This window comes from Eimeria tenella, genomic scaffold, assembly GCF_000499545.2.
Source record: "Eimeria tenella Houghton genomic scaffold, Eth_scaff87, whole genome shotgun sequence".
Classification (NCBI taxonomy): domain Eukaryota; phylum Apicomplexa; class Conoidasida; order Eucoccidiorida; family Eimeriidae; genus Eimeria; species Eimeria tenella.
In genome coordinates, this window is record NW_013543461.1 from 120083 (window position 1) to 136111 (window position 16029).

The following is a 16029-nucleotide window of genomic DNA, read 5'->3' on the forward strand; positions in this document are numbered from 1 at the left end:
CCAGTGGCCATGTGCCCCTAAACGTCCTTGCTGTTACACGTCTCCGTATTCGCTAGCGCTACCGCTGCTGCCACAATATCTTGCTTCGGTGTTACTGCAGCCTGGAACGTAAAGTGAATGATGACACATACGCTTAATACCTCGCGCATTTTTGGGGCTTTCCTTAACTAATCTCAGTAAATTTGAGGATGCAACACTTCTCCTAGGAGCTATTTTTTATCGACACTGACGGGCATAGTTCATCGGCAGCTTTATAATGGAGAAAGAAGAAATTGCCAAGGGCAATCGTTGAATATACGTTAATTACATTCATGTCATTAATCGTGATTCCAGAAACCATGATTCACACAATGCTACGTGATCCGCCAATGGCATTTGCCGGCTATCAAGCAGAAACGGTTAGGCGACGGAGAACTGCACAGTTGAAGAGCAGGAAGTGGTGTAAGTGGAAATCAGTTGCAATCTGCATTTGTGTGACTAGGGATCTCCATTTGTCCTAGCTTTGCCGCCTTACGTCTAGTCACAATGAGTCATTGAGCTGGGACGAAAAAAGGCAGATATCTGTCCTGAGTCCCTGTAAGGAGCCAATTCTTCCAATTAATACAACTGTGCGCCAAAGTCTCGGCCGCATTTTGCTGCATCTTGAGCTGTGTGAGTTAGCGTCTTGTAGACGCTAGCTCAGAAACGCTCACTGCAATTTTCCCTTCCCTCTTACAACCCAAATTCCCCGAAGACATATGCTCTGGTACACGACGCTTAAGGAGAAATGACGGTAGACTGGTAACGTAGACCAACATTGTCACCACTGCCATAAACAAAAGCAGCTGATGCACGCATCAGTTCCGTGCTCATGTGCAAATTATTGAATCGCAGAACGCTGCTGCTCATAGCTTAGAACTTATAAGTAGCATTGAACCTTGCTGTGCATGGATGCGTTATTAACGACGTCTTAAAGAGGACTTTTATTCAGTTTTCCTACTGTGTGAATGCATGCGCGTACAGCCAGCATTCCAGCAGCAAGTCGTTTGAAGCATCTGTAGCGACATTCTCAGGCAATTCGCTTTCGTACGAAACGCACAGAAAAATATCTACGTGGTTTCAGAAGTATCACAGGTACTGCTCGCAGTAATGATACAATTTATGACACGTTGGAAGAAAAACATTGAAGCTATTCAGAACTGGGCTTCATCAAAAAAGGCAGGATACTTCTGGGTCTTCCAGCTTGAAAGCGTTTCTAAGCATAAGCTTTGCAAAACTAGGCAACAGTAGCAGCTGGCTTGAAGTCCGCACATGACAAGTGAAAAGGAAGACGTCATCATCCCTGCAACTACCTTGTTCTCAGGGTGGGCCTGTCGTATAAGGTCCTTATGTCATGCGTTTGATATGCCCGACCGCCTTCAGGACCGATTCACATGAAGGTTCCAAAAGCACATTTCGTACTGCGTAAGAATCAGCCATGCACATAAGCTGTGTGGCACTGCCAGCCGCTCCGGTCCCTAAAGAACATTGCGAAGCACTCAAAGCAGAAGGAGGACCAGTCAACCCAATTGCATTATCATTTGACTGTTCGGAGGGGTATATACTTAGACGATTTGTACCAGGAACAGCCCGTTTGCTGCCTGGGTCGAGGGTATCATCACCTTCGCCACCAAGAAATAGTGTGCTTCTGTTTCTGCAAATTTACCACAGACTCAACAGAGCCAAAATGAGCTGAAGAACCACACGGCAGTTCATCGTCTGCATACTTAGCAACAATTTTCACGGTCTTTCATACTGCTGCACGCGTTCCAACAGTTGATTCGAAAACATAGTGCTTTAATTAGCCTGAGCAGCAGGGCGATGGGTTAAGTGTCTGATGCGTACTGTTTCGTGTCTAATGGGACCGGGTGGCCTTTAAGCTTCCTCTGAGCCTTCTCGAGTTGAATTTTTAGCCGTGTTACTTGCGCAATGCGCCTTTCCCTTTCCATTAGTGCAAGGTATTGGGAATCACGGGCGTTACGGGCTGCCGCTTCCAATCCCCTTTTAAGCTCAGCGTAGTCCACTTGCTCTCTAAAAGCTGTTTCTTCCTTATCAACAGATTCCTGGGCTTTGCTCATCAATGCTTGCTTGAGCACCTGATTCTCTCTGTTTAACTTTTCGTGCTCACATTGGAGTTGCTGAAGCTGTTGCTGAAGCGCTCGTTGCATTTCCTGGAGCTTTCTGACAAGCTTCGCGCTCTGTCCAGGCACCTCCACTGTTCCGTCTTGGGACCGTACAATGCGTTCTTGTCCTTTGGTGCTCTCCTTTGAAACATTGATCCCCATAATCAACGCATCACTGCTCGCTACGGGCTTCTGTACCTTCCAAAGCACACACACGCAGCGACACATGACTGTTTTCCACAAGTTCCAGGCAGAAAGCAACTCTACATCCAAAGGTACATCTCGTCGCTTCGTCGTGCACTTTCAAGACAAGCCACTTGTTGCTTCAACTCACTTCGGAAGCATCAGCAGAAATTCTCTTTTCTATCAAATTTAGGTCAGACTCGCAGGCCGTCTAACACACAGTTAAGGTAAACAGCAGGAAAAACAAAAAAGTCTTTCACGCATGCTCTAGGCTCTTTAGAAACACCACCTGAAATAACCCATATCTACTTACAACACGATCGCATTTGCTTCACACACACAAGGGCTAGGTAGGAGGGAGGCCCGCATGGATGCCACGGATCCAATTAGCCAAATGCAGTCTCAGGGCTGACTCATAACGGCTACATGCGAAACACACAAGCAGCAAGCAAGTGCAGAATCCGCCCAATATGCGCGCATTTTTCCACTGGTCCAACACGCTTACGTTCCTCACGACCAACGACTGCAGCTTGTCAGGAGAACCAAGCCGAAGCAGCGGCTCCGCCTTCTCTGCCTTTTCTTGAAGCTCCCGCAGACTCTTCCGCAAGTTCTCTAACTCCGCATCCTTCACCTTCACAGACTCCTGCAAACGCCAAGTGGAACAAAACAGCTGCATTCCAAGTAGCAGTTAAAGCCCGGCCTCGTCAACGCTGCAGCCCAACGCTACCAACACCGCTGCTCCTACGTCACGTGCCAAAAGCAGCGCCAAACAACCGCAACAACCCACTTCCAAATGCTCTTGCGTCTCCGTCAGCTGGCGCTTCAAGCTCGTCAAAGTCTCATCCTTCTCCGCCAGCTCACCCACTAATTCAGACTGCAAGCGACGACAAATGCAAGCACATGCACAGGCCCAGGGCACACTTGTCCTGCATACACCAATGCTTTCAAATATCAAACACAAAAATATCGCCCAAAATAATTCAACACACGTGCACGCCCAACCAACCCACCCAACCGCCCTCATGCGTTTCAGGTAGCTGCCCATCGTGCAGTTTCAAGTACAGCATCTGCTGAAACAACGCTTCCATCACTCGCATTTCCAGCGTTCTAGTCTCAACGCGCACACAGCCTTACAACTCCAAATAGCGCAGTTGTACACATCTCAACGCAGTTTGGACGCCTTCAGCCAAAAGCAAGTTCAACAACCACCCAAGGCACGCAAATTTCCCACTGGTCCAACACGCTTACGTTCCTCACGACCAACGACTGCAGCTTGTCAGGAGAACCAAGCCGAAGCAGCGGCTCCGCCTTCTCTGCCTTTTCTTGAAGCTCCCGCAGACTCTTCCGCAAGTTCTCTAACTCCGCATCCTTCACCTTCACAGACTCCTGCAAACGCCAAGTGGAACAAAACAGCTGCATTCCACGTAGCAGTTAAAGCCCGGCCTCGTCAACGCTGCAGCCCAACGCTACCAACACCGCTGCTCCTACGTCACGTGCCAAAAGCAGCGCCAAACAACCGCAACAACCCACTTCCAAATGCTCTTGCGTCTCCGTCAGCTGGCGCTTCAAGCTCGTCAAAGTCTCATCCTTCTCCGCCAGCTCACCCACTAATTCAGACTGCAAGCGACGACAAATGCAAGCACATGCACAGGCCCAGGGCACACTTGTCCTGCATACACCAATGCTTTCAAATTTCAAACACAAAAATATCGCCCAAAATAATTCAACACACGTGCACGCCCAACCAACCCACCCAACCGCCCTCATGCGTTTCAGGTAGCTGCCCATCGTGCAGTTTCAAGTACAGCATCTGCTGAAACAACGCTTCCATCACTCGCATTTCCAGCGTTCTAGTCTCAACGCGCACACAGCCTTACAACTCCAAATAGCGCAGTTGTACACATCTCAACGCAGTTTGGACGCCTTCAGCCAAAAGCAAGTTCAACAACCACCCAAGACGCGCAAATTTCCCACTGGCCCAACACGCTTACGTTCCTCACGACCAACGACTGCAGCTTGTCAGGAGAACCAAGCCGAAGCAGCGGCTCCGCCTTCTCTGCCTTTTCTTGAAGCTCCCGCAGACTCTTCCGCAAGTTCTCTAACTCCGCATCCTTCACCTTCACAGACTCCTGCAAACGCCAAGTGGAACAAAACAGCTGCATTCCACGTAGCAGTTAAAGCCCGGCCTCGTCAACGCTGCATCCCAACGCTACCAACACCGCTGCTCCTACGTCACGTGCCAAAAGCAGCGCCAAACAACCGCAACAACCCACTTCCAAATGCTCTTGCGTCTCCGTCAGCTGGCGCTTCAAGCTCGTCAAAGTCTCATCCTTCTCCGCCAGCTCACCCACTAATTCAGACTGCAAGCGACGACAAATGCAAGCACATGCACAGGCCCAGGGCACACTTGTCCTGCATACACCAATGCTTTCAAATATCAAACACAAAAATATCGCCCAAAATAATTCAACACACGTGCACGCCCAACCAACCCACCCAACCGCCCTCATGCGTTTCAGGTAGCTGCCCATCGTGCAGTTTCAAGTACAGCATCTGCTGAAACAACGCTTCCATCACTCGCATTTCCAGCGTTCTAGTCTCAACGCGCACACAGCCTTACAACTCCAAATAGCGCAGTTGTACACATCTCAACGCAGTTTGGACGCCTTCAGCCAAAAGCAAGTTCAACAACCACCCAAGACGCGCAAATTTCCCACTGGTCCAACACGCTTACGTTCCTCACGACCAACGACTGCAGCTTGTCAGGAGAACCAAGCCGAAGCAGCGGCTCCGCCTTCTCTGCCTTTTCTTGAAGCTCCCGCAGACTCTTCCGCAAGTTCTCTAACTCCGCATCCTTCACCTTCACAGACTCCTGCAAACGCCAAGTGGAACAAAACAGCTGCATTCCAAGTAGCAGTTAAAGCCCGGCCTCGTCAACGCTGCAGCCCAACGCTACCAACACCGCTGCTCCTACGTCACGTGCCAAAAGCAGCGCCAAACAACCGCAACAACCCACTTCCAAATGCTCTTGCGTCTCCGTCAGCTGGCGCTTCAAGCTCGTCAAAGTCTCATCCTTCTCCGCCAGCTCACCCACTAATTCAGACTGCAAGCGACGACAAATGCAAGCACATGCACAGGCCCAGGGCACACTTGTCCTGCATACACCAATGCTTTCAAATATCAAACACAAAAATATCGCCCAAAATAATTCAACACACGTGCACGCCCAACCAACCCACCCAACCGCCCTCATGCGTTTCAGGTAGCTGCCCATCGTGCAGTTTCAAGTATAGCATCTGCTGAAACAACGCTTCCATCACTCGCATTTCCAGCGTTCTAGTCTCAACGCGCACACAGCCTTACAACTCCAAATAGCGCAGTTGTACACATCTCAACGCAGTTCGGACGCCTTCAGCCAAAAGCAAGTTCAACAACCACCCAAGACGCGCAAATTTCCCACTGGTCCAACACGCTTACGTTCCTCACGACCAACGACTGCAGCTTGTCAGGAGAACCAAGCCGAAGCAGCGGCTCCGCCTTCTCTGCCTTTTCTTGAAGCTCCCGCAGACTCTTCCGCAAGTTCTCTAACTCCGCATCCTTCACCTTCACAGACTCCTGCAAACGCCAAGTGGAACAAAACAGCTGCATTCCACGTAGCAGTTAAAGCCCGGCCTCGTCAACGCTGCATCCCAACGCTACCAACACCGCTGCTCCTACGTCACGTGCCAAAAGCAGCGCCAAACAACCGCAACAACCCACTTCCAAATGCTCTTGCGTCTCCGTCAGCTGGCGCTTCAAGCTCGTCAAAGTCTCATCCTTCTCCGCCAGCTCACCCACTAATTCAGACTGCAAGCGACGACAAATGCAAGCACATGCACAGGCCCAGGGCACACTTGTCCTGCATACACCAATGCTTTCAAATATCAAACACAAAAATATCGCCCAAAATAATTCAACACACGTGCACGCCCAACCAACCCACCCAACCGCCCTCATGCGTTTCAGGTAGCTGCCCATCGTGCAGTTTCAAGTATAGCATCTGCTGAAACAACGCTTCCATCACTCGCATTTCCAGCGTTCTAGTCTCAACGCGCACACAGCCTTACAACTCCAAATAGCGCAGTTGTACACATCTCAACGCAGTTCGGACGCCTTCAGCCAAAAGCAAGTTCAACAACCACCCAAGACGCGCAAATTTCCCACTGGTCCAACACGCTTACGTTCCTCACGACCAACGACTGCAGCTTGTCAGGAGAACCAAGCCGAAGCAGCGGCTCCGCCTTCTCTGCCTTTTCTTGAAGCTCCCGCAGACTCTTCCGCAAGTTCTCTAACTCCGCATCCTTCACCTTCACAGACTCCTGCAAACGCCAAGTGGAACAAAACAGCTGCATTCCACGTAGCAGTTAAAGCCCGGCCTCGTCAACGCTGCATCCCAACGCTACCAACACCGCTGCTCCTACGTCACGTGCCAAAAGCAGCGCCAAACAACCGCAACAACCCACTTCCAAATGCTCTTGCGTCTCCGTCAGCTGGCGCTTCAAGCTCGTCAAAGTCTCATCCTTCTCCGCCAGCTCACCCACTAATTCAGACTGCAAGCGACGACAAATGCAAGCACATGCACAGGCCCAGGGCACACTTGTCCTGCATACACCAATGCTTTCAAATATCAAACACAAAAATATCGCCCAAAATAATTCAACACACGTGCACGCCCAACCAACCCACCCAACCGCCCTCATGCGTTTCAGGTAGCTGCCCATCGTGCAGTTTCAAGTATAGCATCTGCTGAAACAACGCTTCCATCACTCGCATTTCCAGCGTTCTAGTCTCAACGCGCACACAGCCTTACAACTCCAAATAGCGCAGTTGTACACATCTCAACGCAGTTTGGACGCCTTCAGCCAAAAGCAAGTTCAACAACCACCCAAGACGCGCAAATTTCCCACTGGTCCAACACGCTTACGTTCCTCACGACCAACGACTGCAGCTTGTCAGGAGAACCAAGCCGAAGCAGCGGCTCCGCCTTCTCTGCCTTTTCTTGAAGCTCCCGCAGACTCTTCCGCAAGTTCTCTAACTCCGCATCCTTCACCTTCACAGACTCCTGCAAACGCCAAGTGGAACAAAACAGCTGCATTCCACGTAGCAGTTAAAGCCCGGCCTCGTCAACGCTGCATCCCAACGCTACCAACACCGCTGCTCCTACGTCACGTGCCAAAAGCAGCGCCAAACAACCGCAACAACCCACTTCCAAATGCTCTTGCGTCTCCGTCAGCTGGCGCTTCAAGCTCGTCAAAGTCTCATCCTTCTCCGCCAGCTCACCCACTAATTCAGACTGCAAGCGACGACAAATGCAAGCACATGCACAGGCCCAGGGCACACTTGTCCTGCATACACCAATGCTTTCAAATATCAAACACAAAAATATCGCCCAAAATAATTCAACACACGTGCACGCCCAACCAACCCACCCAACCGCCCTCATGCGTTTCAGGTAGCTGCCCATCGTGCAGTTTCAAGTACAGCATCTGCTGAAACAACGCTTCCATCACTCGCATTTCCAGCGTTCTAGTCTCAACGCGCACACAGCCTTACAACTCCAAATAGCGCAGTTGTACACATCTCAACGCAGTTTGGACGCCTTCAGCCAAAAGCAAGTTCAACAACCACCCAAGACGCGCAAATTTCCCACTGGCCCAACACGCTTACGTTCCTCACGACCAACGACTGCAGCTTGTCAGGAGAACCAAGCCGAAGCAGCGGCTCCGCCTTCTCTGCCTTTTCTTGAAGCTCCCGCAGACTCTTCCGCAAGTTCTCTAACTCCGCATCTTTCACCTTCACAGACTCCTGCAAACGCCAAGTGGAACAAAACAGCTGCATTCCACGTAGCAGTTAAAGCCCGGCCTCGTCAACGCTGCAGCCCAACGCTACCAACACCGCTGCTCCTACGTCACGTGCCAAAAGCAGCGCCAAACAACCGCAACAACCCACTTCCAAATGCTCTTGCGTCTCCGTCAGCTGGCGCTTCAAGCTCGTCAAAGTCTCATCCTTCTCCGCCAGCTCACCCACTAATTCAGACTGCAAGCGACGACAAATGCAAGCACATGCACAGGCCCAGGGCACACTTGTCCTGCATACACCAATGCTTTCAAATTTCAAACACAAAAATATCGCCCAAAATAATTCAACACACGTGCACGCCCAACCAACCCACCCAACCGCCCTCATGCGTTTCAGGTAGCTGCCCATCGTGCAGTTTCAAGTACAGCATCTGCTGAAACAACGCTTCCATCACTCGCATTTCCAGCGTTCTAGTCTCAACGCGCACACAGCCTTACAACTCCAAATAGCGCAGTTGTACACATCTCAACGCAGTTTGGACGCCTTCAGCCAAAAGCAAGTTCAACAACCACCCAAGGCACGCAAATTTCCCACTGGTCCAACACGCTTACGTTCCTCACGACCAACGACTGCAGCTTGTCAGGAGAACCAAGCCGAAGCAGCGGCTCCGCCTTCTCTGCCTTTTCTTGAAGCTCCCGCAGACTCTTCCGCAAGTTCTCTAACTCCGCATCCTTCACCTTCACAGACTCCTGCAAACGCCAAGTGGAACAAAACAGCTGCATTCCACGTAGCAGTTAAAGCCCGGCCTCGTCAACGCTGCAGCCCAACGCTACCAACACCGCTGCTCCTACGTCACGTGCCAAAAGCAGCGCCAAACAACCGCAACAACCCACTTCCAAATGCTCTTGCGTCTCCGTCAGCTGGCGCTTCAAGCTCGTCAAAGTCTCATCCTTCTCCGCCAGCTCACCCACTAATTCAGACTGCAAGCGACGACAAATGCAAGCACATGCACAGGCCCAGGGCACACTTGTCCTGCATACACCAATGCTTTCAAATATCAAACACAAAAATATCGCCCAAAATAATTCAACACACGTGCACGCCCAACCAACCCACCCAACCGCCCTCATGCGTTTCAGGTAGCTGCCCATCGTGCAGTTTCAAGTACAGCATCTGCTGAAACAACGCTTCCATCACTCGCATTTCCAGCGTTCTAGTCTCAACGCGCACACAGCCTTACAACTCCAAATAGCGCAGTTGTACACATCTCAACGCAGTTTGGACGCCTTCAGCCAAAAGCAAGTTCAACAACCACCCAAGACGCGCAAATTTCCCACTGGTCCAACACGCTTACGTTCCTCACGACCAACGACTGCAGCTTGTCAGGAGAACCAAGCCGAAGCAGCGGCTCCGCCTTCTCTGCCTTTTCTTGAAGCTCCCGCAGACTCTTCCGCAAGTTCTCTAACTCCGCATCCTTCACCTTCACAGACTCCTGCAAACGCCAAGTGGAACAAAACAGCTGCATTCCACGTAGCAGTTAAAGCCCGGCCTCGTCAACGCTGCAGCCCAACGCTACCAACACCGCTGCTCCTACGTCACGTGCCAAAAGCAGCGCCAAACAACCGCAACAACCCACTTCCAAATGCTCTTGCGTCTCCGTCAGCTGGCGCTTCAAGCTCGTCAAAGTCTCATCCTTCTCCGCCAGCTCACCCACTAATTCAGACTGCAAGCGACGACAAATGCAAGCACATGCACAGGCCCAGGGCACACTTGTCCTGCATACACCAATGCTTTCAAATATCAAACACAAAAATATCGCCCAAAATAATTCAACACACGTGCACGCCCAACCAACCCACCCAACCGCCCTCATGCGTTTCAGGTAGCTGCCCATCGTGCAGTTTCAAGTACAGCATCTGCTGAAACAACGCTTCCATCACTCGCATTTCCAGCGTTCTAGTCTCAACGCGCACACAGCCTTACAACTCCAAATAGCGCAGTTGTACACATCTCAACGCAGTTTGGACGCCTTCAGCCAAAAGCAAGTTCAACAACCACCCAAGACGCGCAAATTTCCCACTGGCCCAACACGCTTACGTTCCTCACGACCAACGACTGCAGCTTGTCAGGAGAACCAAGCCGAAGCAGCGGCTCCGCCTTCTCTGCCTTTTCTTGAAGCTCCCGCAGACTCTTCCGCAAGTTCTCTAACTCCGCATCTTTCACCTTCACAGACTCCTGCAAACGCCAAGTGGAACAAAACAGCTGCATTCCACGTAGCAGTTAAAGCCCGGCCTCGTCAACGCTGCAGCCCAACGCTACCAACACCGCTGCTCCTACGTCACGTGCCAAAAGCAGCGCCAAACAACCGCAACAACCCACTTCCAAATGCTCTTGCGTCTCCGTCAGCTGGCGCTTCAAGCTCGTCAAAGTCTCATCCTTCTCCGCCAGCTCACCCACTAATTCAGACTGCAAGCGACGACAAATGCAAGCACATGCACAGGCCCAGGGCACACTTGTCCTGCATACACCAATGCTTTCAAATATCAAACACAAAAATATCGCCCAAAATAATTCAACACACGTGCACGCCCAACCAACCCACCCAACCGCCCTCATGCGTTTCAGGTAGCTGCCCATCGTGCAGTTTCAAGTATAGCATCTGCTGAAACAACGCTTCCATCACTCGCATTTCCAGCGTTCTAGTCTCAACGCGCACACAGCCTTACAACTCCAAATAGCGCAGTTGTACACATCTCAACGCAGTTTGGACGCCTTCAGCCAAAAGCAAGTTCAACAACCACCCAAGACGCGCAAATTTCCCACTGGCCCAACACGCTTACGTTCCTCACGACCAACGACTGCAGCTTGTCAGGAGAACCAAGCCGAAGCAGCGGCTCCGCCTTCTCTGCCTTTTCTTGAAGCTCCCGCAGACTCTTCCGCAAGTTCTCTAACTCCGCATCTTTCACCTTCACAGACTCCTGCAAACGCCAAGTGGAACAAAACAGCTGCATTCCACGTAGCAGTTAAAGCCCGGCCTCGTCAACGCTGCAGCCCAACGCTACCAACACCGCTGCTCCTACGTCACGTGCCAAAAGCAGCGCCAAACAACCGCAACAACCCACTTCCAAATGCTCTTGCGTCTCCGTCAGCTGGCGCTTCAAGCTCGTCAAAGTCTCATCCTTCTCCGCCAGCTCACCCACTAATTCAGACTGCAAGCGACGACAAATGCAAGCACATGCACAGGCCCAGGGCACACTTGTCCTGCATACACCAATGCTTTCAAATATCAAACACAAAAATATCGCCCAAAATAATTCAACACACGTGCACGCCCAACCAACCCACCCAACCGCCCTCATGCGTTTCAGGTAGCTGCCCATCGTGCAGTTTCAAGTATAGCATCTGCTGAAACAACGCTTCCATCACTCGCATTTCCAGCGTTCTAGTCTCAACGCGCACACAGCCTTACAACTCCAAATAGCGCAGTTGTACACATCTCAACGCAGTTCGGACGCCTTCAGCCAAAAGCAAGTTCAACAACCACCCAAGACGCGCAAATTTCCCACTGGTCCAACACGCTTACGTTCCTCACGACCAACGACTGCAGCTTGTCAGGAGAACCAAGCCGAAGCAGCGGCTCCGCCTTCTCTGCCTTTTCTTGAAGCTCCCGCAGACTCTTCCGCAAGTTCTCTAACTCCGCATCCTTCACCTTCACAGACTCCTGCAAACGCCAAGTGGAACAAAACAGCTGCATTCCAAGTAGCAGTTAAAGCCCGGCCTCGTCAACGCTGCAGCCCAACGCTACCAACACCGCTGCTCCTACGTCACGTGCCAAAAGCAGCGCCAAACAACCGCAACAACCCACTTCCAAATGCTCTTGCGTCTCCGTCAGCTGGCGCTTCAAGCTCGTCAAAGTCTCATCCTTCTCCGCCAGCTCACCCACTAATTCAGACTGCAAGCGACGACAAATGCAAGCACATGCACAGGCCCAGGGCACACTTGTCCTGCATACACCAATGCTTTCAAATTTCAAACACAAAAATATCGCCCAAAATAATTCAACACACGTGCACGCCCAACCAACCCACCCAACCGCCCTCATGCGTTTCAGGTAGCTGCCCATCGTGCAGTTTCAAGTATAGCATCTGCTGAAACAACGCTTCCATCACTCGCATTTCCAGCGTTCTAGTCTCAACGCGCACACAGCCTTACAACTCCAAATAGCGCAGTTGTACACATCTCAACGCAGTTCGGACGCCTTCAGCCAAAAGCAAGTTCAACAACCACCCAAGACGCGCAAATTTCCCACTGGCCCAACACGCTTACGTTCCTCACGACCAACGACTGCAGCTTGTCAGGAGAACCAAGCCGAAGCAGCGGCTCCGCCTTCTCTGCCTTTTCTTGAAGCTCCCGCAGACTCTTCCGCAAGTTCTCTAACTCCGCATCTTTCACCTTCACAGACTCCTGCAAACGCCAAGTGGAACAAAACAGCTGCATTCCACGTAGCAGTTAAAGCCCGGCCTCGTCAACGCTGCAGCCCAACGCTACCAACACCGCTGCTCCTACGTCACGTGCCAAAAGCAGCGCCAAACAACCGCAACAACCCACTTCCAAATGCTCTTGCGTCTCCGTCAGCTGGCGCTTCAAGCTCGTCAAAGTCTCATCCTTCTCCGCCAGCTCACCCACTAATTCAGACTGCAAGCGACGACAAATGCAAGCACATGCACAGGCCCAGGGCACACTTGTCCTGCATACACCAATGCTTTCAAATATCAAACACAAAAATATCGCCCAAAATAATTCAACACACGTGCACGCCCAACCAACCCACCCAACCGCCCTCATGCGTTTCAGGTAGCTGCCCATCGTGCAGTTTCAAGTACAGCATCTGCTGAAACAACGCTTCCATCACTCGCATTTCCAGCGTTCTAGTCTCAACGCGCACACAGCCTTACAACTCCAAATAGCGCAGTTGTACACATCTCAACGCAGTTTGGACGCCTTCAGCCAAAAGCAAGTTCAACAACCACCCAAGACGCGCAAATTTCCCACTGGCCCAACACGCTTACGTTCCTCACGACCAACGACTGCAGCTTGTCAGGAGAACCAAGCCGAAGCAGCGGCTCCGCCTTCTCTGCCTTTTCTTGAAGCTCCCGCAGACTCTTCCGCAAGTTCTCTAACTCCGCATCCTTCACCTTCACAGACTCCTGCAAACGCCAAGTGGAACAAAACAGCTGCATTCCACGTAGCAGTTAAAGCCCGGCCTCGTCAACGCTGCATCCCAACGCTACCAACACCGCTGCTCCTACGTCACGTGCCAAAAGCAGCGCCAAACAACCGCAACAACCCACTTCCAAATGCTCTTGCGTCTCCGTCAGCTGGCGCTTCAAGCTCGTCAAAGTCTCATCCTTCTCCGCCAGCTCACCCACTAATTCAGACTGCAAGCAACGAGTAACGACACTAGTCTATGCCAGCCTTATTTACAGTCGATATAGGAGTGCACTGCGGGGCTGAATAATCATATCGTGGAGTTAACGGAAAAAGCGTGAAAGAAGTTTGTAAACGTGGTGTGAGTGCCTTTGTATGCTGGCTGGGTGTTGCGGCGTTGGTCTCAAGACCACGTTTGCAGAGTGTTAACTGCCTGAGTTTGTTGCATTTTGGGCATGCTATGTGGCGTGGAGTCGCAGCGTGTTCAGTGCCTCGAATACTGCAGGCCATCTCAAAAAGCTGCAAAGCTCAATTCCTGAGTAGTTCAGGCGGCACTGCTGAAAAGCAGAATCACCTGACTTTCTGTGAAGACACTCACATTTTGTTTTAAAACGGATGCTAGCTTTTTCGCGTCTCCAACTTGTTGCGTGCTTTGCAACCGTTGTTGTAGTTCCTCCACAAGTCCCTGGAGCTCCTGGACATTCGCCTTAGCCTTAATAAGCTCATCGGCCTCCTCCTGGAGTATCATCGGCAAGACACAGCTGCAAGTACTTGAGCCTACACAGGCCTTACAGCCACTTCACATGCGTTAGCTAATAAGAGCAAGCAGCACGAAAGGGTCTCGAATCATGGTAATTGGTCCATGGATGCTTCATTGCAAGTGAAATTTAGGCTGACTGCTGCAAGTGCTCTTGCTTGTGCTTCTGCCTCCTGAAGTGCTTGCACTTGAGATCGCAGTTTTTCCACTTCGTCGTCTCTTGTAGCCAACAGTTTGCGCAGGTCTGCCTGCAGATTTGGAAGAAGTTGGAAAAACAGCCAAGGCTACGTACGTGAAGCGGCGAGGCGCTGCCTCCACTCGTGTTTATTGCTCGTTTGACTTCAATTGCGCGTGCTCACAATATGTTCGTTGAGACTTTGGATTGCATCTGATGAGCTCTTGAGCTTGTCCTCCATGGAGACCTGATGAATAAGCAGTAGGGCAAGCCTTCAGCAAAGCAGCAGCTACTGGGCATTTTATATCCAACCGAAATTTCCTGCCAGACTTTTGCTTCATATATTTTCATGCAGAGGCTAAATGGAGAGGCTCTACACTCTCAAAAGTGCCAGACCGTGGCGCAAAAGTTGACTCTTATCTAAGACAGAGCAATTCTTTTTGAAATATCATCACAAGAGCTGGCTCCAATGTGTCGACTTTGTTGTGACTTGCCTTTTCATCCTGCAACACCATTGCGAGCCTCTGTTGTAGCTCTAGCTCGCGTTTTGCCCCTTCCTCTGAGTTGCGTCCATCCTGCAAATAAAAAAAGAATCGCGACTAGCGGAAGTGCTCGCCTTAAGAGCTGAAAGTGGCAGGAAGAGCAGCAGGAGTCCAACTCACCCTATCGATTCGGTGGAGAGTCTGCTGCTGCATGAATATCAACGATTCCAGCTGGGACTTCTCTTCCGTCAGATTTTGCACTTGATGCTGAAGTCTTGCCACGAAGGCCTGGCACTGCTCGTTCGCGCATGCTGCGGATGTGAGAAGAGCGGAAAGCAGAGTGCCTATTGGAGACAGTTAATGTCAATGTCGCCTCCGAGCCCCGCAGCCATCAACATTGCAGAATCAGCTCAAGTGTAGCTACGAGCGCTCCCCAAATTTTTTTATTGGCCTTAGGAGGCTTCTTTCTTACGGCAAAGTGGACCCCTTTGGGTGCTGGGGAGAGAACAACTCCATGCTGCTTCCTTGGTTAGTGAGGCCTCAATCGGGAGTGAATCAATTCTTGTGGGCAACCAGCGCTGCAAGGGCATAGAACCAGCCCTTTTGGGGTTCTTGGGTTCGTTGCCCCCATAGCTGTCTTGTTGCTTGCCCACTGACTTGTTGAACAACTTTTTCATCTTCAGCGCCTGAAGCAGACTAGTTCTGCCTATACACGTGGCTACAGACAGGCACGAATATATACGAAGTGCCTTGTGGATGAGCGACACTATGTGCTTGAGAAGAAGGCGGTCTTGCTTCGTAATATGACGGACCTTCCCTCCAGGTGTTCTTGCGTCGCTGGGCACCGAAACTGCAGAGCAGAGACTTTTCCAACAACTGCCAGTCAGCCCTTCTAGAGGAGTGTAAGGTCATTTATGGTTGCGGTTTCGGAAGCTTGTCATTGCTCACAAAGAAGTGGACGAACCGTGAGCCCGACGACTGCCTACTCGAGTTGTCGATGAGGAACAGCGGACACGTTGGAACTCTCCAATGCCTCCATGTGCGGATTTCGACTTCATCCTAGTGAAGACAAAGTAAATAAATTAAGTTTTGCAATGGATACGTGTGAATTTTGCACTATGTTTCAAACAAGAACCACGTTGTCTGGGGATAGCCCCTTGCCAAGGGCCGTTGAACACAACTGGAGCGGTCACCCACAGGACAACGCTGGTGACCTAAACAGAACATATTTCAGTTTTTTTAGCA

The 16029-nt window shown here is 51.1% G+C and overlaps 1 protein-coding gene across 1 annotated transcript; it reads right to left on the bottom strand.

The window, feature by feature from the left end:
• Positions 1-1844: 1844 nt before the first annotated feature.
• ETH_00013680 (Trichohyalin, putative) lies at positions 1845-15461 on the bottom strand (the record flags this gene model as incomplete). The annotated part of the gene is made up of 51 exons (XM_013378461.1): positions 1845-2339; positions 2476-2535; positions 2830-2967; positions 3112-3198; positions 3335-3436; positions 3573-3710; positions 3855-3941; positions 4078-4179; positions 4316-4453; positions 4598-4684; positions 4821-4922; positions 5059-5196; positions 5341-5427; positions 5564-5665; positions 5802-5939; positions 6084-6170; positions 6307-6408; positions 6545-6682; positions 6827-6913; positions 7050-7151; positions 7288-7425; positions 7570-7656; positions 7793-7894; positions 8031-8168; positions 8313-8399; positions 8536-8637; positions 8774-8911; positions 9056-9142; positions 9279-9380; positions 9517-9654; positions 9799-9885; positions 10022-10123; positions 10260-10397; positions 10542-10628; positions 10765-10866; positions 11003-11140; positions 11285-11371; positions 11508-11609; positions 11746-11883; positions 12028-12114; positions 12251-12352; positions 12489-12626; positions 12771-12857; positions 12994-13095; positions 13232-13369; positions 13514-13600; positions 13945-14106; positions 14487-14574; positions 14813-14877; positions 14965-15095; positions 15257-15461. 51 exons carry the CDS (start codon positions 15459-15461, stop codon positions 1845-1847), a joined length of 6009 nt encoding a protein of 2002 aa, XP_013233915.1.
• Between the last annotated feature and the right edge of the window lie 568 nt (positions 15462-16029).